This window comes from Impatiens glandulifera, chromosome 1, assembly GCF_907164915.1.
Source record: "Impatiens glandulifera chromosome 1, dImpGla2.1, whole genome shotgun sequence".
Taxonomy (NCBI): domain Eukaryota; kingdom Viridiplantae; phylum Streptophyta; class Magnoliopsida; order Ericales; family Balsaminaceae; genus Impatiens; species Impatiens glandulifera.
In genome coordinates this window covers 134765468-134790533 of record NC_061862.1, presented here as the reverse complement: position 1 = coordinate 134790533, position 25066 = coordinate 134765468, and the positions used below count along the sequence as shown (strand labels likewise).

At 32.5% G+C, this 25066-nt stretch overlaps 1 protein-coding gene across 3 annotated transcripts; it reads left to right on the top strand.

Moving 5' to 3' along the window:
* Nucleotides 1-17673: 17673 nt before the first annotated feature.
* Nucleotides 17674-21712, top strand: LOC124919842 (splicing factor-like protein 1). Of its 3 annotated transcripts, none has more exons than XR_007097611.1 (3): nucleotides 17674-20045; nucleotides 20315-20440; nucleotides 21193-21712. XR_007097611.1 is itself a non-coding variant. In XM_047460192.1 (2 exons), the coding sequence occupies exon 1, from the start codon at nucleotides 17704-17706 to the stop codon at nucleotides 20008-20010; it is 2307 nt and encodes a 768-aa protein (XP_047316148.1). In that variant the 5' UTR covers nucleotides 17674-17703; the 3' UTR covers nucleotides 20011-20045; nucleotides 21193-21712. The 3 variants fall into 3 exon arrangements, 1 of the variants encoding a protein (XP_047316148.1); XR_007097610.1 differs by having other exon boundaries at nucleotides 20305-20440; XM_047460192.1 differs by lacking the exon at nucleotides 20315-20440.
* Nucleotides 21713-25066: the final 3354 nt, after the last annotated feature.

Below are 25066 nucleotides of genomic sequence, written 5' to 3'. Positions count from 1 at the left end.
TTGTTTTTGTTTGAATATTAATTTTGTATTTATTAACTTATTTATTAAAATATATTTAGAATTATAATTTTTTTTTATAATTTTCTTTTAAGTTAAGAAACTAGTATTTTATTTTATCATTATGAATTTTTTTTAATTTAAATTATTTTAAGTGAAATTAAACGGGTAAGTGAATTTGTTTGATATTTGGGTTTTTCAAGGTTTTTTTTTAATTGTTACCTAAAACCTAACAATTACTTTAGCTATTTAATTATTTATTTATTAAAATAACAAAAATACATTATATTTAATTATTTATAATTTAAGAGAGAAAAAATATTAAAGATATTCTAATCTTAAAACAACAATTTTTTAATCAAACAGGTTTTTCAGAGAAAATATTCTAAAATAACTCAAAATCAAAGAAAGCTTGGTCTCTTAGACTAATAGTGAGTTATTTATGTGAATTACAATTTACAATAGTACAAAATAATTTTGATCATATATAATTTAAAAAAGTAAATTTTATATAAAATAAAATACATTATAACTTAAATAATAAACAAAGACAATCAAATTAGTTTCAAGAACAAAGTCATAAAAATTAAAAAACAAGTGTAAATGCAGAAGTTGAGTTCAAACATAAATTATATTGAAAAAATGACTCAACTTAAAATGAAATTTTGTAGATTTTTTCAATTATAATTGTGAGTCAAATATTTTAAAAAAAATATTGAAATTGGAATGAGGGAAAATATCATATAAATGGAGGTTTGAATAGTATTATTTAAAGTTAATGTCATTTTTCACACGTAACTAAATACCGAACTGAACGAATCTTTAATAGTTTTCTCACACTAATTTTTTTTTTCTATTTTTGCGATATAAAGACTAATTTATTCACGAGACAATATTGATTTATCAAAATTAATAATAAATTTTTGTGACTCGATTATAAAAAGTTAGTAGCACGATTTTTGTGTTACAGTTTGTGGTGATTCTGTTTGGAAGTACGTAGATACTTTTGAAAAATAATTTTGGCCATACTTTTAGAAAATACGAATTCACACTTTAATGTTTTATCGCCTGATTTTTGTTATCTTCCTAAATACATGAGTATCATCGGGGCTCCGATGTTGAGATAGTATAAGGTATACGTTGTCGGACGAAGTCTTTACATTTATTGATTATGTGCTAAGATTTTTCGATGATGAATGACGATCTCCACCCGACTTTAGGCATTCTAAGTGTTATTTGTTCGATGAGTATGAACATAGGAAAAACCTGGGTTAACTCTTTCTTCCATTCAATGACTCTCCGACTTTTGAAAATGAAGGACCGTGATTGGAAGCTAGAGGTACACCCAATTGGGAGCACTCCTTACATTGATGACCTTCAGACCACCCTTGTGATAGAACCCCTCTTTAAAAGTAATGGAAGCCATAAAACAAAAATCCTTATGTCATTTCTACTGGCCGTTGACTCATTGTGCCCAAGTAACAAAACAACGCCGAAAGCTCTTTAAATCCTACTATATATATTAAATATGTGCAAGTAGGCACTCATTAGTACGTTCTAAACAATTTAAATATAAAAAAATCAAGGCCTAAACCTAACTAGTTTCTCGTCTTTGTATTCTTATTACATAGATTATCATGTCAATGCTAGACACCAAAATGATTAGCACATGGTCGAGAAAGTTTGAGGAAGGAAGACTATATTGTAGCATGTACGGATTGACAATATCCTTTGACTTCGGAATACACGAGCACATGTCGACTCATGATCGATATGCGTAGGAGATTGAGTCATATCACTAGAACGTTCCACCTGAGTGATAGACAAATGTGCCCAACTATGGAGGAATTCTGTACAAAAATGATGCTCAGACCAAACTCTTTATTAGTTATAAAGCCTCTCGCGGAATCAATATTCCTAAAGGTCATGCGAGAAAAACTCGACTACTCTAAGATCGATGCATACACGATACTCAAAGGCAATTTCATCGACTTTCAAAAGTGGCATGACCTCGTGATTAAAGATGATATCGTTCTGAATGTTTAGAACGTCTATCTAGTAGTGATGACAATCCTCATCGCTACTTATTAGTACTTAACGACGGTAAACTTTCTTTGAAGGTATTCGAGGTTGCTCACACTTTGGGAGGAGGACATCATGAAATTTCAGGATTAGCTCTAGTAGAGACACATATGCTTCTCAATGAGCCATTTCAAGGCACTCGATGTCTCGACGAGGATCACACATGGTTTTATGCACGTGGTTTTATAGAACTCTCTAAAACCCATTATGTGTATATATAAATAAAATATAAATAAAAGTCATTAGAATTTTATGGTTTATTCAAGTTAGTAATTTATTATTTTCTTATAAAGTTGTCAAATTAAATGCAGGAGGCATATTAAAAATTATACCTATATACATTATGCAAAAACAAACAAAAGATATACAATATTTTTTTTTTGATTTGCCTATATTTTTAGAATTGCAGTAGTTTGTCTCTATGCACCAATTAAGCATTGTTATTCCGTCAAATTCAAATCCTGTGAAATAAATATCTCTATTCATTAGTTATATATGGGTTTTGTTTTATTTATGTTTTTAACCAACTCAACTCCTTATACATTTCAAATCAATTAGATTTATGTTCTTTTGAACTTCTTAGTATCCCTTTGCTCATTACTCAATGTTACTACTCCTTTGTCAAGCACAACTTAGGATCAAATTAAGAATTAATCTTTATTTTCAAGGGTAAACTAACATCCACTGGTAAAAAAGGGGTCAAAACCGAGAGTAAAAACTCTCGGTAATGATCCTATATACTTCAATATTGACCTAATACCGAAATTTTGGGTGACTCTCGCCATTCCTCGGTATCGACTCTTTTGATAAATATAATTGTGCATTTACCGAGAGATATCGTACAGTTTTTGGCTTAGACACCCAAGAGAAAAACCGAGAGTTAATTGGAAAACTTTCGGGTTTTCTCCAAAGGGAAAACCGAAAATTTTCCAATAAACTTTTGGTTTTTCTCCTGAGGGAAAACCCGAAAGTTTTCCAATTAACTTTCGGTTTTTCTTCAGGGGTAAAACCGAAATTTTTCCAATTAACTTTCGGTTTTTCTTCAGAGGAAAAAACCGAAAGTTTTCCAATTAACTTTCGGTTTTTCTTTAGAGGGAAAAATCGAAAGTTTTTCAATTAACTTTTGGTTTTTCCTCAGAGGGAAAATCCGAAAGTTTTCCAATTAACTCTCGCTTTTTCTTCAAAGTAAAAACCGAAAGGTTTCCATATAACTCTCGGTTTTTCCTTTAAAGAAAAACCGAAAGATTTTCATTAAACTTTTGGTTTTTCCCTACAAAATGTACAAAATAGGCCGATTATTTTGTACGCAACCAAAACCTGTTCAGCCAAACCAATATACAAATAACATTCATACAAATAACATTCATAAACCAAATAACCATTATCATTCCAAACCAATCATCCAAACAACTTGTTATCATTTGAATTAAAACGTAGAAACAACCAATGAGAAACGTACTAGAATTAGCTGGTGGGGGAGGGGGATGTGGTCAATATTGCCTCATAAACATTTCAAAATCCTCCATTCTTGTACTCATTTCTAACTTTTCCGCTTCCAGTTCTTGAATTGTTCTAGTAGTTTCTTCATCCTTCTTTACCAATTCCTCCACTTTCATCGACAATCTTTGATTCTCCTCAAACAACTGATCAGTCGATCGTTGTGAATTGTTGCCACTTCGACGATCCTCTTGAAAGTGTGGGTCGGATGCCGGATCCCATACCGATCACTCCCCCATGCTTTTGGCGTCCGAACACCCTCTCCGTCAACTCAAAGTCAGATATTTCTGGTTCGTTACTTCTTACTTCCTCCATCTCAACCTGCACATTTAAAATAAAATTTCATTTATATAATAAATAAACTAGCTATAAGTAATTTATTTAAATTCAATTCACTTACAATTTTCTCTTGTGCTAGTTCGTCTGGGATGGGGTTGAGTTTTCTTTGGTAGGTTTTGGGTACGGGTCCTCTTGAATACTTCAACGACATAGAGTGTCCGTCCCATTTTAAGCGCATGTTGAAATAAATGATTTATATAATTAATAACAATTTTTATATTAAGTTATTAAAAATAATGTACTTACCAACTCTTCTTCCACTTGAGCAAACGGTCTATTTCCCGTATTATGTGGGAATTTTAGTTTATTTCTGTTAACAACATTTGTACGACTGTTTTTCTAAATTTGAAATAAAAAATGAAGTTAGAATTATCAATATCATATTTTATTTGAATTATGAAACCGTACTTTAAATTTTTCCGTGAAGTAATGATTTCGACACACAAACTCCCAATCATCTCAGTTGTAGTCTCATGGAGGATTGGAAAGTATCGTAGCCTCGTCTCCTTGATGAATTCAGATATAATCTCTATTCAAATCTGAGCGCCATCTATCCTATATCTGTTTGGTGTGTGCCAATCCGAACCTTCGATAATCATCAATAGAACCATTAATACACTCGAACGGATACTGAAAAATAAATCATTCAAATGTTATAAATAAGTATTGAATTATTAATGTATAATTAAGTAATGATTACCGTCATAGCAATCCAAATCGAATCCAATTAATTAACACTTAATGCCTTCCACTTATGGAGGCGGTGTGAGACGGCTGAGGGGTCCCGCACAACCGACCCCAAATGTCTAGACCACATTGTTCTTCCCTCGCAGACACCGCCGGGCCTCCCATCTATCGCTCTAAAAGTCAGAGCAATCTTTGTCCCCGGTGGCCTCCTCGATAGCGCAATATTCTTGTTCTTTCCCCGTCTCTTGCAGGCGGAAGATTCTTCAAAATTATCAAATTCATAATTAGATGTAAATAAATACAAACAATCACTAAGTGTAAACATGTTACCTGTCGATGATGGGTTGGGAGTGGAACCGTGCTCCTCCTCGCGAGCCTCCTCGTGAGCCTCTTCGTCAGCCTCATCGTCATCTCCCATATCAATAAACGTACTCTCAACAAACTCTTGAACCTCATCATCAATATCCTCGTTTACTGGGGGAACAGTAGCTATTGGGTTCACTGCAATAGATTCTTGATCTCTAGAAGACTCTTCTCGGAGCCTTAAGTTTTCTGATTGTGCAAGTAGGTTTTGGTATGGTTTAGACAGTTTGCTGGATGTTTTCCTCATACTCTTCCAAGTTTCTTTACGACTTTCAGACATTCTTAATGCACCATTAATAAATGAGCGAATAATTGAAATAAAGTAGTAATAAGAATGAATGTAAAGTAAAAAACATAAATCTACCTAATTAATTAATCTGAACTATATATTTGTAAACCACGGTTTTATTTTTGTCACAATCTTCCAATCGGGTCGGTCTGACATATCAGGAGCGTAGAATACTTGGATTGCTTGACTCGCCGATATATACGGGTCCTAACTTTGGGATTTTAAAATTCGGTTTACATTTATACTTACGAAGCCATATTTATCCATTTTCACTCCTAGTTCCCCCGAGTGTGTATCAAACCACTTACACTTGAATAAGACAACTCATTTGTGAGAAAAATGTTGTACTTCGATTATATCCTTTAAAACTCCGTAGTATGACGTAGTATGACATAGTATCTGACCCATTGTACCCTTCAACAATCACCCCACTATTTTGAGTTGTCAAACTTTTGTCGTGTTTTTCTGTATAAAATTTGTATCCGTTTATTTTACACCAAACATACGTAGACGAGTACATACTTGGACCTTCTCTTAAGATCTTGAGGTCTCTTGATATGTCGTTATGTTCTGCTAATTGAGCGACATATATATATATATATATATATATTCCCAAAATTTAGTCGTTAAAATGAATTTAAAGTTATTAGATATGGTTTTGAATTTACTCACTCTATGCTTGAAATAGGTGTCACACGTTATTGCAATACTACATATAATCACTGGAAATAGATCGAATATTAAATAGCATACTCTTTAATGCTAATTAATAAGACGTATCATAACTGCAAAATATTGAATCTTACATGTAAAAAAGTTTGCTTTGGGGAAAATTTTCAAAATGTATGAATGCGTTGTCACTCGATCGCTATAATCCAAGTTGTATATTTTTTCCGTTGGATAGGTCTTTCAACGATAAAAATATTGAAATGCCCAAGATTTCAGTTTGTGCATTTTCTTGATCTTCTTCCTCCATATACCTGCCACATAAACTAATAATATTCTCATTTATAAGATAGCTCTCGCTTATTGAGGCTTTTGGGTGGTTTTTATTCCGCAAATATCTTTTCATTGTACCCATGTAATGTTCAAACGGATACATTCATCGATACTGGACAGGTCCCCCAAGTAAAGCCTCAAATGACAAGTGAACCGGGAGATGCATCATGATGTCGAAGATTGACGGTGGAAAAATTATTTCAAATTTGCAAAGTGTCAATATAATATCCATGTATAATTGTTCGAGGTCCACTGCAATCAACTCTTTGGAGCACAACAACCGAAAGAACCGAGACAAATTTACTAACGCATCATACACATGATCTGACAGTAATCCACGGGTTGTTAAAGGAATAAGATATTCCAATAAAATGTGACAATCATGTCTCTTTAATTCAGTAATCTTTTTCTCTCCAAATTCACACAACCACCGATATTTGAACAAAAACCATCAGGCAACTTCAGATCTTTCAAAAATTTACAAAGACGTTTTTTATGATCGGATGTCAAAATGAAAGGCGCTTCTGGATAATGAACCACTTCTTCATCATTTATAGGATGTAACCATTATTTTATGCCTAAGAGTTGTAAGTCTTTACGAGCTTTAGGACCATCCTTAATCTTCTCTTTCACATTCATTATTGTTCCCAACACGCTATCACAAATATTTTTCTCAATATGCATCACATCCAAATTATGTCTTAATAATAGTGATTTCCAATAAGGCAAACAGAATAAAATGCTAAGTTTGTTCCAATTGTCTCGCTGCGTTTCATGATATATCTTGGTTTTCTTGCTTAGATCATTAGTAAGAATTGTGTATTCTAGGTCTCGTGCTTGATCGTAACATTATTGCCCCGTTAACAATGTAGAGGACTCTCTATAATCTGTTCGATCATCAAACGACTCTTTATCCCTTCTGTATTTGTGCTTTAGTGGGAGGAAGCGTCTGTGACCCATGTAACATTATTTGAAACCATGAACTAATCGAAGAAATACCATGTCGTTGTTACAATAGGGACAAACGAATTTCCCTTTCGTACTTCAGCCTGACAAATTCGCGTACGCGGGAAAGTCGTTAATGGTCCATAGCAACGTCGCTCGCATGTTAAATTATTGCGAGGTGTGTGCATCAAACGTTCTCACACCCGTTTGCCACAGTTCAGTCAACTCGTCGATCAATGGCTGGAGAAATATGTCAATTTCATCTCCCGGACTCTTAGGACCTGGAGTTAACATAGATATAATGAAATTGCTAGAATCTATGCAAGTAGTGGGTGACACATTATAAGGAACGAGAATAACCGACCATACATTATATGAATTTTTCCCATTAGCAAATGGTTGAAACCCATCGCTTGATACACCCAGTCTCATGTTTCGTGAATCCGACGCAAAATCCTTATAATTTTCATCAAAAGTTTTCCAAGTTAATGAATCAGCCGGATGTCTCAACGTATCACTATAAACTCTTTCTTCCTTATGTCATCTCATCATTGGAGCCGTTTTTGAGGACATGTATAGTGTTTGTAGTCTTGGTATTAGAGAGAAATATCTTAACACCTTAGTTGGCATGAATTTTCCATTTTGCTTCTTTCGAACTACCCACTTACTTGGCCGACTTTCCATCTAGATAGTCTGCAAACTCTACAAGACTCTACATTTTTGTCGTCTTTCCAAAATAATATACAATTGTTCTTACATGCGTCTATCTTCTCATACTTAAGCCCAATATCAGTAATAAATTTTCTACTTTTGTAGTAGGAGTATGGCAATTGAGCGTCCATCGGTAATATATAATCTTTAAGAAGACGTAACAACATATCGAACGAAGCATTTGTCCATTGACAAATATTCTTTATGTGAAGTAGTTTCAGCAGTACTGATGATTTCGTTATTCGAGCACCTTCATACAATGGCTGTTTGGAATCATCAAACAATTTATAAAATCTCTGCGTACCTTCGACTGGTTCATGGTTGTTCGGAACATCATTAACGTTGGGGAACATATTGTTTATAAAATCGTGCATATAACGTTCTTCATTGACCTAATCATACATATATCAAATTAAAATATAACATAATCAAAACTTAAACTAACCAAAATCAAACATAGTTCCAACTTAATCTAATCTAAATCAATCCAAATCATACATATATCATATTAAAATATAACCTAATCAAAACATAAACTAACCAAAATCAAACACAATTCCAACATAATCTAACCTAAATCAATCCAAATAACCAAATTAAACCCTAAATCTAATCAACATGAACCTAAACTAACCAAAATTAAACATAGTTCCAATCTAATCTAACCTAAATCAATCCAAATCATACATATATCAAAATAAAATATAACCTAATAAAAACCTAAACTAACCAAAATCAAACATAATTCCAACCTAATCTAACCTAAATCAATCCAAATAACCAAATTAAACCCTAAATCTAATCCAGAAGAACCTAAACTAACCAAAATCAAACCCTAAATCTAATCAACAAGAACCTTAATCTAATAATATAAAATTATATAAACAATATATATTCTAACCTGTAAGGAGGCGGTGGAAGTAGTGGCTGTAGTTGAAGGAGAGCTTGAGGCGGCGGCGGGAGCGGCTGGAGCGGCGATAGAGGACTCTGGAGCGGCGGCAGCGGACTCTAGAGTGTTGTGTTGGCAGAGCGTCTTCGAAGAGGAAGGTTTCAGCGTCGTTGTTTGATCGAAGGAGCAAGTCGGCGTCGTCGTTGTCTAATCGGAGGAGCAAGTCGGCGGCGACGGCGTCGTCTGATCGAAGGAGGAAGGCGGTGCAGGCGAGAGAGGCGATCGGGGAAAGAGAGTGGAATCGGGGAAAATAAGAAAGGAAAATGGTTTTTTAAATAAGGTCAGAACCGAAAGTTATATGAAAATTTTCGGTTTTGATCAATTAATTAATTTCGAAGGTTTTTCATACACCTTTCGGTTTTGATCAATTTTATAATTCCGAGAGATTTGTGTATATCTCTCGATTTTGATGATTATTACCGAAAGATATACCATTATCTTTCAGAATTAACACTTCATAAATTGTTAAATTAATTGGTTTTCCACATTCTAATTACTTTGAACAACATTAATTTAACACATTTGATATCCTTATAACATTACACAATTCATGTGATCAAACTTTACACACATTCATATGATCATCAAACAAAAACATACATATATACACTTCTCTATATAATCAAACACAATCATAAACATTTTAACATTAAACATAATCTTCATTTTTAAAATATAACACACACTTGATTAGATTAGTTAGGAGTCTAGATTGGAAAGTAAAAAACTTTCGCAAATACCCCTTCCAGAATTTTTAAAAAAAGGGTCAAAAGCGAAAGTTTTCTAATAAACTTTCGCAAATACCCCTTCCCAACATAAAATTTTTAGGATTTTTAAAGGAAGGATCAAAAGCGAAAGTTTTCTAATAAACTTTCGGTTTTGACTCTTCCCAACACTTAGAATTTTTTCAGGTTTTTTTAAGGAAGGGTCAAAACCAAAAGTTTACTAATAAACTTTTGGTTTTAAACCTTCACACACTTAGAATTTTTTCAGCTATTTTTAAGGAATGGTCAAAACCAAAAGTTTATTAAAAAACTTTCGGTTTTGACCCTTCCCAACACTTAGAATTTTTTCAGCTATTTTTAAGGAAGGGTCAAAACCGAAAGTTTATTAGAAAACTTTTGGTTTTGACCCTTCCCTACACTTAGAATTTTTCCAGCTATTTTTAAGGAATGGTCAAAACCGAAAGTTTTATAATAAACTTTCGGTTTTGAACCTTCTCAGCTTTTTTTAAGGAAGGGTCAAAACCGAAAATTTATTATAAAACTTTCGCAAATACCCTTCCTCATATTTTCTTAATGAAGGGTCAAAAGCAAAAGTTTATTACAAAACTTTCGCAGTTACCAATTCTGGATAGTTAAAAGTGGTGGTTCTTTTAATAACCTTCGTAATTACCATATTTCCCCATTTTTTGACAACAATGTAATCGAAAATGTTCAATAAATTTCTCAAATAAAGGCAACCCAATACATATAGAAAAAACATTCATAAACCATATTAATAAACCAAAAGATAATTATAATTCATAAGTAGATCTAAACAAATGTCAAAACGTACCAAATTATCCAAAACATGTTTTCAATCAACGAAAACGATTACAAATAATTATCCAAATACTATAATCTAGTTAATAGGTGGGGGAGGAGGTGGTGGTTGATTCTGCCTCATGAAGAATTCAATTTTTTGTTCAAGATTCTCCAATTTTCGAGCAATTTCATCTCTGTCCGCTTTGATTTCAGTAAGCAATTGAGCTCTTTCCGCATCTCTTAATTGAATTTGCTCTAATGTCGATGCTAGGTGTCTCGCATCCTCCTCACGTTTAACATTCGCAGTAGTCATTGGGTCAGCCGCGACAGACCCTCGGTCAGAACTTGATTGTGCTAGCAAATTTGGGAATGATCGGAACAGTTTCTCTGGTGTTTTCTGAATACGCTTCCAACTACTCATCCTGAATATAAATCTAACATATAATTACCAAACAAATAATCTAACACAACCAAATTATAACTTAATCCAAATATATATCAAACAAAATTATATTTACATTTAACCTAATATATAACATATCAAACAAAAAACAATCTAAACTAGCCTAAATCTAGCTAACCTAAAACTAACAAATAAAAAACCTAAATCTAATTAACATAACCACATAATTTAAATCTAACGTGGAAATGGTGGCGGCGGCGAAGACGAGAATGGGCGACGGCAAAGGCGAGAAAGGAGAAGAGAAAGGAGAAGAGAGGAAGAAAATGAGTGGGCGACGGCGCAGGAGGAAGAGAGAGAGAGGGAAAAAGAGAGAGGTGAAAATAAGAAGAGAAGGGGTAGGGTTTTGTTCTTATAAAGGTCATTACCGAAAGTTCTTTATATAACTTTTGGTTTTGACCCCTCCTTAAAACCGAAGGTTTTCCAATAAACCTTCGGAAATAAGCATCACGAAAATTAAATTTTTCATTTTTTTGGGATGAGTCAAAACCAAATGTTTATTGGAAAATCTTCGCAATTAACAATTTCAAGAAAGGTAAAAACCGAAGGTTCTTTGAATAATCTTCGCAATTAATCATTCTCAAACTTAGAATATTTTTTATTTTTTTTGGGATGAGTCAAAACCGAAGGTTTATTGGAAAACCTTCACAATTAAAATTTTTAGGAAAGGTAAAACCGAAAGTTTTTTGAATAACCTTCGCAATTACCCCACTTCCAACACTTAGAATTATTTTGGTTTTTTTGGGAAGGTCAAAACCGAAAGTTCTTTGAAGAAATTTAGGTACTAATTAGTAAACTCGAAGGTTTTACACGACTCTCAGAATCTATTTTTATTAACGAAAGTTTTCTTCCTCTCGGGACCATTACCGAGAGTTCTATAAAATCCTCGGTAAAATCTTTTGGTAAAGATCCATTTTTTACCAGTGATCTATGCACTTTCTCCGGTAATTGATAAAAGAATCTTTCATTTCTTAAATTGGTGGTGGGATGATAAAAAGAAAAAGGTAGAACATATCATTTATGATTATGGAATTCATTTATCAGTCATTTGCAGATTTGGTTGTTTTGCAATTGCGGATTCTGAAACATCTTTGTTGGCAGTTCCAATTATATGCGAAATTGAAAAAAAAGTTTTATTTTATTGTTCTTACAATGCACGAAAAACAATTAATGTGTTTCTTAAGTGAAAGTTGTGATTATCATGATAAATCATAAAATTGTAGCTACTATTAGTGAATACAAGTCTATGATCGGAGAATTTGGGCAAATCTTTTTTAACATACTTTTAGTAGATGTTATTCTTGTTGTTGATATATGCTTTGTTTTAGATATACAAATTCTAATAATGTTGTCTGAACTTTTAATATGCATAACTTGAGAAAATGTCCACAAATTGGATTGTGGTCAATTGATGGAAATTACATTGTTAGGTAAGTTAAAACTGTTAATTTTGGTTTCTTCTAGTTTATTTTACAGGCGAATTTTCTATTATAATTGCAGTACTAGTAAAAAAGTGAGGGTAGAAACTCTCGGAGAAAGTCTATCTGCCTTCGGTGAAAGACCTCACTGAGAAAGATAAATGCCCTCGCAGATTCTCGGTGATGAAACTGTCGGTGAAAAATAAAAGGATATTTGCGAAAGCATAAGTATCTCTCGGAGATAATTGTCACCGAGAGTATTCAAATGCTCTCGGAAATCATTTTACATTATAAACGAGAGCTTTCCCATTGCTCTCGGAGATTATTTTCTTTTATTAACGAGAGCTTTCAAAGGCTCTCGGATATAATTTCAAATAATTAACGAAAGTAGTAACCTATTGCTCTCGGCTATATTTAATTATTTTTTAAATAATATGATTGAAAATTGAATAATCCTTATTTAAACCAAATAATATATATTTCAACCAAACAAGTTCAGACAACAATCATACACACATTTCATATGCTAAAATCCCATTAATCTAATATACAATTATCCACAATCTAAATCCCAATTCATCCAAAATACATTCATCCAACCTAAATCCCAATTCATCCAAAATACAATCATCCAACCTAAATTCCAATTCATCCAAAATACAATCATCCAACCTAAATCTTAATTCATCCACAATAACAGTCAAAGTATTGAAAGATAAACCTAAATCCCAATTCATCCAAAATACCGGTCAAAATATTGAAAGATAAAAATAAGTCTATCATATACTAGACTGATCTAGAGGTGGAGTTGGAGGAAATCTCGCCATAAGCGCCGCCAAATGTATTTTCAACTGTCTTTGTTTTTTCTGTTGTATTTCCATTTGTCTTTTTGACTCAAGTACTAGAGACTCCAGCTCTTCTTTTTTCGAAGTCTCCTCTTGTAATTTAGTACACAATTGCTCATACTCTTGCTCCCTCCGCTGCGATTAATTCCACCAATGCAAATCTCCTCTAAACTAGGTGGGTCTCACCCTGGATCTCATTTCAATGACCCTCCCGTGCCATTGTCGTCCAAAAACGTTATCGGTCAGCTCATAATCGGACATATTAGGATTTATCTCAAGCGTTTGGTGCATCACATTATACAAAATAAAACAAAAGTTGATTAGATAATTATAACATTAATAAGTAAGTGAAATATTAAGTACACTTACAATTTTCTCATGAGTGGTTCACATTAACACTTATAAAACTATGTTTGTCTATTTTTATTCCCCGATCTCCCGAATGAACATCAAACCATTTACATTTAAAAAGAATCACTCGTCTTCCACTAAAGTATTCGACTTCTATAATCTTCGTCAACACTCCGTAGTAGGACAATGTTTTGGTATCATTGTTACCCAATATAACAACACCACTATTTTGAGTTGTTAAACCTCCATCGTGTCTCTCAATATTGAATTTGTATCCATTAATTCGACACGACACAAATCTCTTTGCATAACAAGTAGGACCACTTCATAATATTCCTAGATCCTCAAAAATATTTTCCCCAAATTGAGAAACCTAATAAGAAATAATGAGATTAGTTTAATTTCATTCTACCCAAATAATTATCCTAAGTTTTTCAATAAAAGTGTTTTGAGAACTCAACCTCAAGTCCAAAGTCTATGTCTGGTGATCAACTACTAATGAGTGGGATTGTAAACAAGCTATTCTAACAATACAAAATTAACTTAAAAACAAATTACTCTTCCATTAAACCGATATTGGAGAGTATTAATGGAAGAACATCATATTTCACCAAAATATCGGTTTTCACTACTTTGTCGTGTATCTCTTTTTAGCTGCTCTACGACTCTGAATCCAGACTCCAAATCCAAGTAGACCTATAACTTCAAAATTCAAGAAAACCTTGAATTAGTTAATTAGTTAGTTGAAACTTGAAATAAATATAAGGATTGTTTCACCTAATGTAATTTCATCTGGTCCTTTCAGCACATAGTTTGATAAATTGTATAGAAACTAATTATTAAAGTCAGTGTGAATAACTAACTAATATTGTTTTATGTTCTTTGCCTATAAAATTTATTCATTGTATTTATTTTTCTATAAATATTTTATCATTTTCTTTCTATAAAATTATGTTTCAATTTAAATAGTTAACAATTTTTTCTATTTAATTCTTAAAAATCACATGCATTTATATGATATAATTTTTGTTTTGAGTAAATAGAGTAAAATTTAATGTTGATAGAAGGATTGTGAATTAAGTTGTGGATGAAGTTTTGATTATTTGTTTAGTATATTATTACAGTACGTGATACCATCTTATCGTCTGTAAATTTAGGTTTAATTTTAAATGTTAATTAATCTTATTTTTATCACAAGGGTGTGGAAAATTTATGTTTTAGTTTTTGAAAAAAAAAAATAGTGTGATTTTTGAAATAAAAAAAATAGTTATCTATTTTAAATTGAAACAGAATTTTATAAGTGAGCTTAAATGCTTATAAATATTTTTACTGTATCTTTTAAATTTGGGAGAGTGTGATTTTGAATGGGAATATATCACTTCTTAGGTTATAAATACATATTAGTAGGGATGGTAATGGGTACCCGTATACTCGATATTCGTAGGTACCCGATGGTCGGGTTCGGATATTTTAAATCGGGGATGAGGACTGAAAATGATTATTCGATTGGGTTCGGGTTCGGGAATAGGGAGTGTGCAAAACCCAAACTCGATACCCGATACCCGAAATATTAATATTAAATATATATATATATATATTAAAAATTAAATTGACTTTTCAAATTTCAAATCAATAGCATCATTATAAATTTACATTAAATATATTAATTAATTAGTTATACCAACACTCAACTACCCACTCCCTAAGCCATAATTAGTTTAATTTATATTCCATATTAACTCTTAATCTTCTTTTCTTTAATAACAAAAATTTTCTATCTCTATTCATTTTTTATTTTCAAGATCTTTTATCTCTTTTTTGTTTCAACATTTTCTATGATTTTTGTTGAACTTTTCTTTAATTCGTGTTGAAATTCATATATGTATATTGTTCAACTTCTACAATATAATTATAAGTAAGTAATATTTTCATATGTATTTTTAATATTTAATATTTAGTATATTTAAAATATAATAAATAAAAATTCGTATTTTAATCGGATAATGGGGTACCCGTCGGGTATCGAGTACCCAACGAATCGGGGATGTGGATACAAATAGATATACTCGTCGGGTTTAGGATCGGAAATGAGTAATAAAATAAAAACCGGGTCCGGGGATGAGTACTTCACTACCCAACGGGTAGGGTACTCGTTGTCATTCCTATAGATTAGTGTGACTAAGTTGTATAGATTAGTTATGAAAGTGTGTCTAATAAAAATTAATGAATAGTGAATCGAGCTATAAGCAAGACTCACCTCGTCTAATAATGTTTTTCTCGAATGTTAGACTTATATAAATAAACAAAATATAGTGTTAAAAGTAGACAATAGCGTAGGCGCCAAAAAGTGTTACATGAGATCGATACTGCAACTTAATCATTGTTCAGAGTACCCTCATACCTTCATGATGAGTTGGAGTCAGCCCCAGGTAATTTTTCATCCTAGTTCCGCCCCTACCCTCATCCTTTATTTATTCCTCAAATTTGAAGGAACATGTGAGGTCGAAAGGGATATGATGAATAAAGAAACACATTGCAGCCCAAATGCAAATGAGACTAATGACAACCATTAATAAAGAGAAAAAAATAAATTATTGGTTCTCCAATAAATTAAATATGTTAAATCAAGTTTCTTTGAATGATTGTCAATGAAGAAATAATTAGTAGAGAATAAGTTAATGCATAAATTGATTATCCTAGAAAATATGCCTAAGAAGTAAATGGAAGAGTATGAATTAAATAACATGCACCCAAAACATCACAATTCGTTTACAATACTATAAATTGTCAAATCTCAAACTATTCCTAAACTTCTAGCTAAAACATCACGAGGGGAGCTCAAGATTCTCTAATATTACATGAAAATTGAGAATATAAATACTTACTTTATTTGATTTGGTAAGTATTTCTGATTGGTTAGTTGCACTTGAACGATGATCTATGGTCGGTTCACCTAAATAAATACAAAGTTTTGGCATTTTTCTATAACAAGAATGTTGATCAACTTAATTTATAATTTAAAAAAATACAAAATGAGTTTGAGATTATGGTGACTATTAATGTACATTCTTAATTTGATAAAAGAGACTAAAATGTCACGGGTAAATGCATGATCATAATTGTGAAGTGTCATGTTAAGGGTTTGAATTTGCTATCTTGTAAGGGCAGTTCTATGTAGAGACTAACTCAATATTTGTTTATCTAATTCTTAAAAAAAAATAATAAAACTTACATTTATCTATTTTTTATTCATAATTTTTTTGTTATTTTTTTTTTAAAGTTTATCATAATTTTTTTTCTAACCCACCCAACTAAGATGTCTGGATCCATCCCTGTGCAGTCCTAGGGTGGGACAACATCTTTGTGTACCACAATAAAAACGAAGTCCTCTACTTTTCTATTTACCATGGTGATTCGATCTTGACTACGTCGATGTCTTCGACAGTCCTCCGTGTCTGCCATCAATGCATGTGCTCCGTCATAACTTTGTAGAAACTGTAGCGTCGAATTCTTCTACGAAGGTTCGAACCTCAGGACTAATATGGAAAAGAAGTTGGTGATGATTTCTACGCTGAGATGAAACTTACAACACCTCGCTTTAGAAGTATGATCGGAATTATATCTTCTTTTGTTCAACATCTACCTCTCAACTGTTGATCCATTTATCATCAATAAGATGATATGTGTATAGTTGGTAATAGAGCTGCAAATGAGTCAAGCTACTCGTGAGCCGCTCGCAAACCGCTCGGTTAAAACTTGACTGGAGTTTGACTTTGACCTAGTTCGAGTCGAGCCCGAACTCATATAATACTTATTTAATAACTTGTCGAGTTTTTTCGAGCCGGATAATAAATAATATATATATTTTAATTTATTATAAAAACATAAAATTTACAATAAATATTTTTTCTTCACAAATATTTGAAAATTTAATTTTAGTTCAAGTTTTCGAGTCAAGTTGAGTTTGTAGGTAAATAATCGAGTCGAACCTGAGCTCAAATTTATAAACTCGAGTTTGAATAGAGTTAATCAAACTTAATTGTTAAGATAATTTCTTTTATGAGTTTTTTTTTTTAAATAATTCTCGTTATCCCTAATTTCAAAAATAATATTAATTATTTTTAAATTTATGGAAAAAAAAGAAAAAAAAAAAGAAAAAATAGAAGGTTCTGGATAATTTAATTTTTTTCTAATCCTTCTTCTCCGTTTCTCTTTCTTACTCAAAGAAACAACCTTGGCGAGGACATGGAATCCGTGCCCTCCTCTGAAATCGACACTCAACTCCAGCACGGCTATTCATATGAATCTTCTGTCTCTGATCTTCATCATCCCCTGATAAATCACGACTTACCTGAACAAGCTCATTTCGAAACCCTAGCTGCAAACGGTCAGGATAACTCCATTTCCAAAGTTGAAATTTCAAATAATCATGATGATGCCAACGGTTCTAAACCCGAGACTCTAAGGCCTCTTTTGTTCGAGAATTTAACCAATACCCATAGCGGCACTGACGATGATAACACCAGCAAACCTAGGAAGCGACGAAGTAGGTGGGATCCGCCGCCAAGCGAGTCTAACGATGGGGCTGGTAGCGATGGTGGGTCTGGGACAGGTGTTAAGAAGAGGAAATCGCGTTGGTCAGATGACGAGCCGAAGCCAGCCATTCAACTTCCCGATTTTATGAAAGATTTCACTGGAGGTATTGAATTTGATCCGGAAATTCAAGCACTTAATAGTAGACTTCTTGAGATTAGTAGAAAATTGCAATCTGGGTTGCCATTAGATGACCGACCTGAAGGTGCTAGATCACCTTCGCCTGAGCCTGTTTATGATAACTTTGGGATTAGAATTAATACTAGAGAGTACCGTGCTCGTGAAAGATTGAATAGGGAGAGACAGGAAATTATATCGCAGATTATCAAAAGGAATCCTGCATTTAAGCCTCCAGCTGATTACAGACCCCCTAAGCTTCAGAAGAAGTTGTATATACCAATGAAAGAATACCCAGGTTACAATTTCATCGGGTTAATTATTGGACCTAGGGGGAATACACAAAAGAGAATGGAAAGAGAAACTGGAGCTAAAATTGTTATCAGGGGTAAAGGGTCATTGAAAGAAGGTAGATTAGGGCAAAAAAGGGACTTGAAACCTGATCCATCTGAAAATGAGGATCTTCATGTGTTGGTGGAAGCCGAGAATCAGGAATCACTTGATGCTGCTGCTGGCATGGTGGAAAAGCTCTTACATCCAGTTGATGAAGTGCTTAATGAACATAAAAGACAACAATTGAGAGAGCTTGCTACATTAAATGGGACCATTAGAGATGAAGAGTTTTGTAGACTATGTGGTGAACCAGGCCATCGACAATTCGCTTGTCCTTCCCGTTTAACAACTTTTAAGAGTGATGTCTTGTGTAAAATTTGCGGTGATGGTGGTCATCCAACAATAGATTGTCCAGTGAAGGCAACGACAGGTAAAAAGATGGATGATGAATATCAGAACTTCTTAGCAGAGTTGGGAGGGAATACTCCTGAATCTTCTATTAAGCAAAGCTCAGCTACTCTGGCACTCGGTCCAGGCACTACTGTGGGTACTACACCTCCTTGGGCTAGTGGTACCACTACTGCTTTAGCTGCTGCCCAATCTGGCTTGGGCTCTAATGGAGTCAAGCTCTTAAAGGAATATGATGATACAAACTTATACATTGGATACTTGCCACCTGCTTTTGATGACGATGCCTTGATCAGACTGTTTTCACCTTTTGGCGAGATTGTGATGGCTAAGGTTATCAAAGACCGTGTTGTTGGATTGAGCAAGGGTTACGGTTTTGTGAAGTATTCTAGTGTGGAGCAGGCGAATAGTGCTATTACTGGTATGAATGGCTATCGTCTAGATGGAAGAACTATTGCTGTTCGAGTTGCTGGTAAACCACCTCAACCGCCGGTTGCTGGTGTTCCTCCAGGCCCACCAACTTCATCATCTACACCTGCATATCCTCCTCTTGCTTTCAATCAGCCGGCTGGTCCTCCTATTTATCCATCTCAGCAGTTTACACAAGGCGGTTATTTTGGTAATCCAGTTCCATGGGGCCCACCTGTTCCCGTTCCACCTCCTTATGCTCCTTATCCACCCCCTCCTCCCGGTTTGACCATGTATCCTACACAACCTATGCCTCAATATGGAGTGCAGTATCCTCCCCAAGTGACGGCGGTTTCTTCTGGTGAAGCACCTCCAAGTTATCCACCTGGAGTTCAATCTCAGACTAGCACATCTTTACAAAATGTTGGTAGTGTAAACAATGTAGCCCCTACACCTCCACCACCTTTGATTCAAGTTTCATACCAAACATCTCCTTATACTTATCCATCTTATTATACTCTAGCTCCACCTCCATCACTACCTTCTGCTGCTCATCCGACAGCTGACATGGCACAAGGTGTTGGTAATGTCCCGTGGGCACCAAGTCCTATTGCTCCACCGCCTGCAAGTTCTGAAACGAAGAATTATAGTACGGATGCTGAGTATGAGAAATTTATGTCGGAAACTAAATAATGAGGATTTATTAATGACCTTCCCCTATAAAAGAGGTATGCGCACAAAATACTTTTCCTTTTGCTGCATTTAGCTATATTTTCTAACAAAAAAATGACTTGATGATTGAGTTGTTGAATGGACTTCATATGAACACCTTTTCCATTATTGAAAGTCGCTCTTACGATAACTATATTAATACGAACTTTAACATTTAAAAATGGATGAGTGTTTATTTTGATGTAGAGGATAGTTTTGAATATTTAGATAGGTGGATATAATGTAATTAACAATTTGACAACAATCCCTTTCAAGAACCTTGCAGGTCCTTTCAAGATTAGTATTGCCTTCAACAGTTGCTCCATACAACATATTCTGCATTGACATATGTCTGTACTCTAGATGAAAATATTTGCTTGTATATTCAATTCATTCTTGATGTACTTAAATAGTAAGTGATCCCATTGAAAATACTTTTCTGATGGGCTTTTTTTTTGTAACCTGGCATTCTTTGATTTATTCTTCTGATAGGCAATCTTAATCCAAAATTGGCACTAAAATCCTGTTTTCCTTTTTGGGTGTTCTATCCTACATTTGAAAGGATATGTAACTTGAAAAACTATAGTCTACATATGTGTACATAGGTAGGTGACACTTTGGGTGTTTTTGATAAAACTGAAATTAAGTGTTAAATATTAAATTTAACTGCCTAATAAGTTAAGTCATTTAAAAAATGCTTAAATAAAACCAATGGAAATTTAAGTAATGTATGTAAGTTGATTTGATAAAATGTGGAATGAATGTTGCGAAAATATTTTTAGACTATTTTTCTCTTATAGTGATGTAATTTAATTAATTTTAGGGATTAAAGATATTGCCGTGTTAAGTCATTCATAACTTACCGTATTAAGCCATATATTTTAGCAGAATTTGAGATGAATCATACTAAAGAAGTGATTTCAAATATTAGTATCAAACTAACTTAATTCAAATAAGCACTTAATTATTTAGATCAAGTCATACAAATATCAGCTTAGTGGCAATTGGGGGATGGAATATGGATGTACGTGTTCCTTGTATTAAATTCTGAATAATAATTTGTTTTATTTGTAGAAGACATGTACTTCTATCTTATTACATTTTATATGTTGTTTCAACTATGCTTAACACTTCTTTCTTTGTTATGACTGTAACATTTGACAGGCATGATTTCTTGGAGCAATTCTTACCACATGCAATGACTCTTTGGTTGAAGTTTGGACTCACCTCTCTAACCTTGCTGTAGTGTTGTTGCATTTGCAGAGATCGGGCTCAATATTCAGTTATAATTTAGTACAACGCCGGAGTGGGGGTGCCAAAAGCTTCTTAGTATTGCTAATGTTTTTGGACTTACGTTTTCTGGGATGTTTTGCAGCCTGATGTGATGTCATGTTTTATTTAACCTTCTGGATGTGTTATTACTGTTATTTGTCATTTGCTATTTATTGTTTTGTTATTGCTTGATTACACAATGATTTGGGGATCATTTTATTTAACGAACTGCTCATCCCAACATGACCTTTGTTGTATCTTAGTTATCATGCTTTGTAGCAGCAAAGCTTAATGCATGGGGGCTTGCCTTATCCAAGATGACATTCTCTTGAAACAGAGGCATGTTAAAGGTGACTTTATCCCTTTAAATGTATTGTTTTCTTGAAAAAAATGATTTATATTTTTATTCTCATGCTTGCTGTAGTTTCCACAGTTTATGTGTTGAAGCCTCGCAGGTCAAACATTTATGTATTTTTCCAGATCCCTCCTCCTTCAGCAGTTGGTACTTCTTTTCGTCATTGTTGAACTGACATCTACTTACTTTATTTTCCTTTATTTGTTTCTAACTTCAAAAGTAGAGGCTGTCTAAGAAAATGAATTAGAATCAGCTAATTTAAGTTCTTTAATTTTCAATATCAACCAAATTTATTTGTTAAAATCATTTTATGTAGAGGAATCAATTTAGTCAAGAAATAGGTTCCATTTAGTTTTAGTGTTTCTATTGGTCTTGTACCTAATATTACTTGGGATGTAACTTCCACTCGCTCTTGAGATATGAGGTTGGTCCAACTCACCCAGTATAGTTCAAATGTTAAGACTCGTGTTTGATTCTCTTTGAAAACATGTTTTTATTGAAGTGGGGGTATGACTGGTGGAATGTTGTGTTAGCCTTGTATAGAGGGCTGGCATGTCCACAGTTATTTGTCTTTGTATAGAGTAAACATGGTCCAGGATGTATTATGATCTGATCTATCTCTCATATGCTAGACCTTTTTTGCTGGTTATCATCATAATCAATGTGATGCAGCTGTCTAATAATAGTTGTAATAATCTTAATTATGGTTGTTTGGGCTAATTGCTTAGTGATATACTGATATCCCATTACGATGATAGTGTTTTCTGTAATGGTAGTATGGTTTGCAGCAATGAAATAGTAGGCATTGAATCACAATTAAAAATTCATGACCCTAAATGACATATTTAGTTATGTTTGTCACTAAATCAGTTGGCAATGCCAATGCCAACTGGTCTTACTTTTTAGACTAAACTAAAGGTTTTAGGTTCTATTCTCACTAAAAGCTCTATGATTAAAGGAAAGTGTTTTTGTGTTTGGTCAAAATGGCATTATTGGTTTAATATTTACTTTAAAGCTTCTTCTTTAGCCACTTTGATGTTAGGTTTGAGATCTTATCTTTATGTTGTTGTTTCATGAATTTGTATGATGTTATTTTCTTTGCAGAGATGGTAATGACTACACACGTCATAACATACTATATATGTTAGATTTTTCCATGATTCAAGCTGTTTGTGTTGTATCATGCATCTACGACATTTTTTTTTGCTTAGTCTCAGGTTCCCACTAAGAACGCTCAAGTTGAATTGGGTTCATGATTATGTGGGGATTATTGCTAGCTTCCTGAAAAGAAAATTTCGGTTGTAGTTTACTTCTACTTTTTTTATGGTTGAGTATGAACGGTGATTTTTTTTTTTTTTTGATATTGACGATATTTTGCTAGTTTTAATTCTTGTTGATTTGTTTTATAAGCATTGAAACAGGACTTGATAGGGTTCTCCTTTGCAGCTGGGTTGGTTATTATAATGCCCAAAAGGATTGTCTTTGGCTTTTCTATTTAGATGTAAAGACTTCAAAAAATGGGGCCAATTTTCTTTTTGTTATTCAAACTTTGTAAGGAATTTAAATAAATAAAAAATAATTAGATTGTTTGGACAGTGTTGGGTAGTACTAAGATGAATAAAATAATTTTGTGATTATATTCTTTTTGAGGTGTTGCAAACTATTTGGAATGAAATTTTGGAAAGGGTTAAAAGTTAAATGCCTTCAGAAAATAAAAAAAATATGAGAATTATTATAATGTTGATTGATTGGTATTGGTGTTGATAAAAAGATAATTTTTTCATTTAAGAGCATGTATAGTGTTGATAAATATTGAATTATTTGAATTATGAAGATAAAGAATCTAGAGTTACAAGTTCTTGTTTGATTTTCAATAATTTAACCTCTAATGTTTTATATATTAACCAAACATGACACATCATCATTTAATATTCATTTTTATTAACTCAATATTATTATTTATTTTATTTATTTTATTTTTAGAAAGTACTAGAAAGTTTTCTCAAACTGATTAGAATAAAAATAAAATAAATTAAAAAATTATAATAATATTTATTCAATGTTTAAAATTATTAAAATAAAAATATAACGCTCTCATTCTACATTTTATTCATTTCGATAAAACAACTTATTTTCTCACATGTTTCATCACATATTTTTTCTGAATGAATCTCTCGTTTCGCGATTTTACATTTTCACTTTGTCAATCAAATATTTAATTCATATTTTTTAATAATTAGCACCGTGACCTCACACTTTGGTAAATCAAATATTTGATTTATATTTGTTTAACCACTTTCAAATTATACCGGTCTATTATCCATAGGCAAACAACATCTCAATCATACTTGGTTAAAGATCATATTTGTTTTGTTAGGTTGTAAGTTCGAAACATACAAATAACAATTTTAATTTTATTTTTAACAGTTTTAAGTTTATGGGCGGGTCAACCCATAATCCGACTAAAGTATTCATTTACTCTCACATAAATATTCAAATTAACCACAGCTCTCGACCCGGCAATCCGGACACTTTAAAAATTAAGCATCATTATATATATATATATATATATATATATATATATATATATATATATATATATATATATATTAGTTAGTTAAAAATTTGAACTTTTATTGTTAAAATGTCTCACGTTCATCAAATTTGGTGTTGAATCTTAAATATAAAATGTTGTTACCCTAGTTGGTTAAAATGTTGTACTTATTTTGTTAGGTTGCAAGTTCGAAACATACAAATAGCATTTTTAATTTTATTTTTAACCGTTTTAAATTTATGGGCGGGTCAAACCACAATCCGACTCAAGTATCCATTTACTCTCACATAAATATTCAAATTAACCACAACTCTCGACCCGGCAATCCGGACACTTTAAAAATTAAACATCATTTTATATATATATAAATTTGGTGGAAATTTTAATATGTCAAATTGTCTGATAATGGATTGCTTATTGGGCCAATTTGGATTTCAGACATTTTTCTTTCAACCTTACAATTTTGTCCTCTTATCTTAACAATTTTTAATACCTTTAGTTTATTATGACATTATTTATAAAATAAAATAAAATATATATCACTAATTTAATAACATATAACATTTTTAACTAGTTAATGGATAAATATATAATATATATCAAAATATATTTATATTAATCGTACAGTTCTTCTAACCCAATAGGCTTAAATGTTTAATTTATAATTTAAATTATGATTTTTTCTTAAATTTAGTTTAGAATTTTTTACAAAATTTAAATAATGGTTTTATATTTTATTAAAACTGAAATTATAATTTTTTTAAAGTTTCATAAGAAAATTAATTTAAGGTTTTAATTTTTTAAATAACTATAATCCAACTTGCGAAACGAGAGGATTAAACATGAACAAGAAGAAT

What these genes read in the sequence shown, in the direction of transcription:
- LOC124919842 (XM_047460192.1), top strand. Translation starts at nt 17,704, where the DNA reads ATGGAATCCGTGCCCTCCTCTGAAATCGACACTCAACTCCAGCACGGC.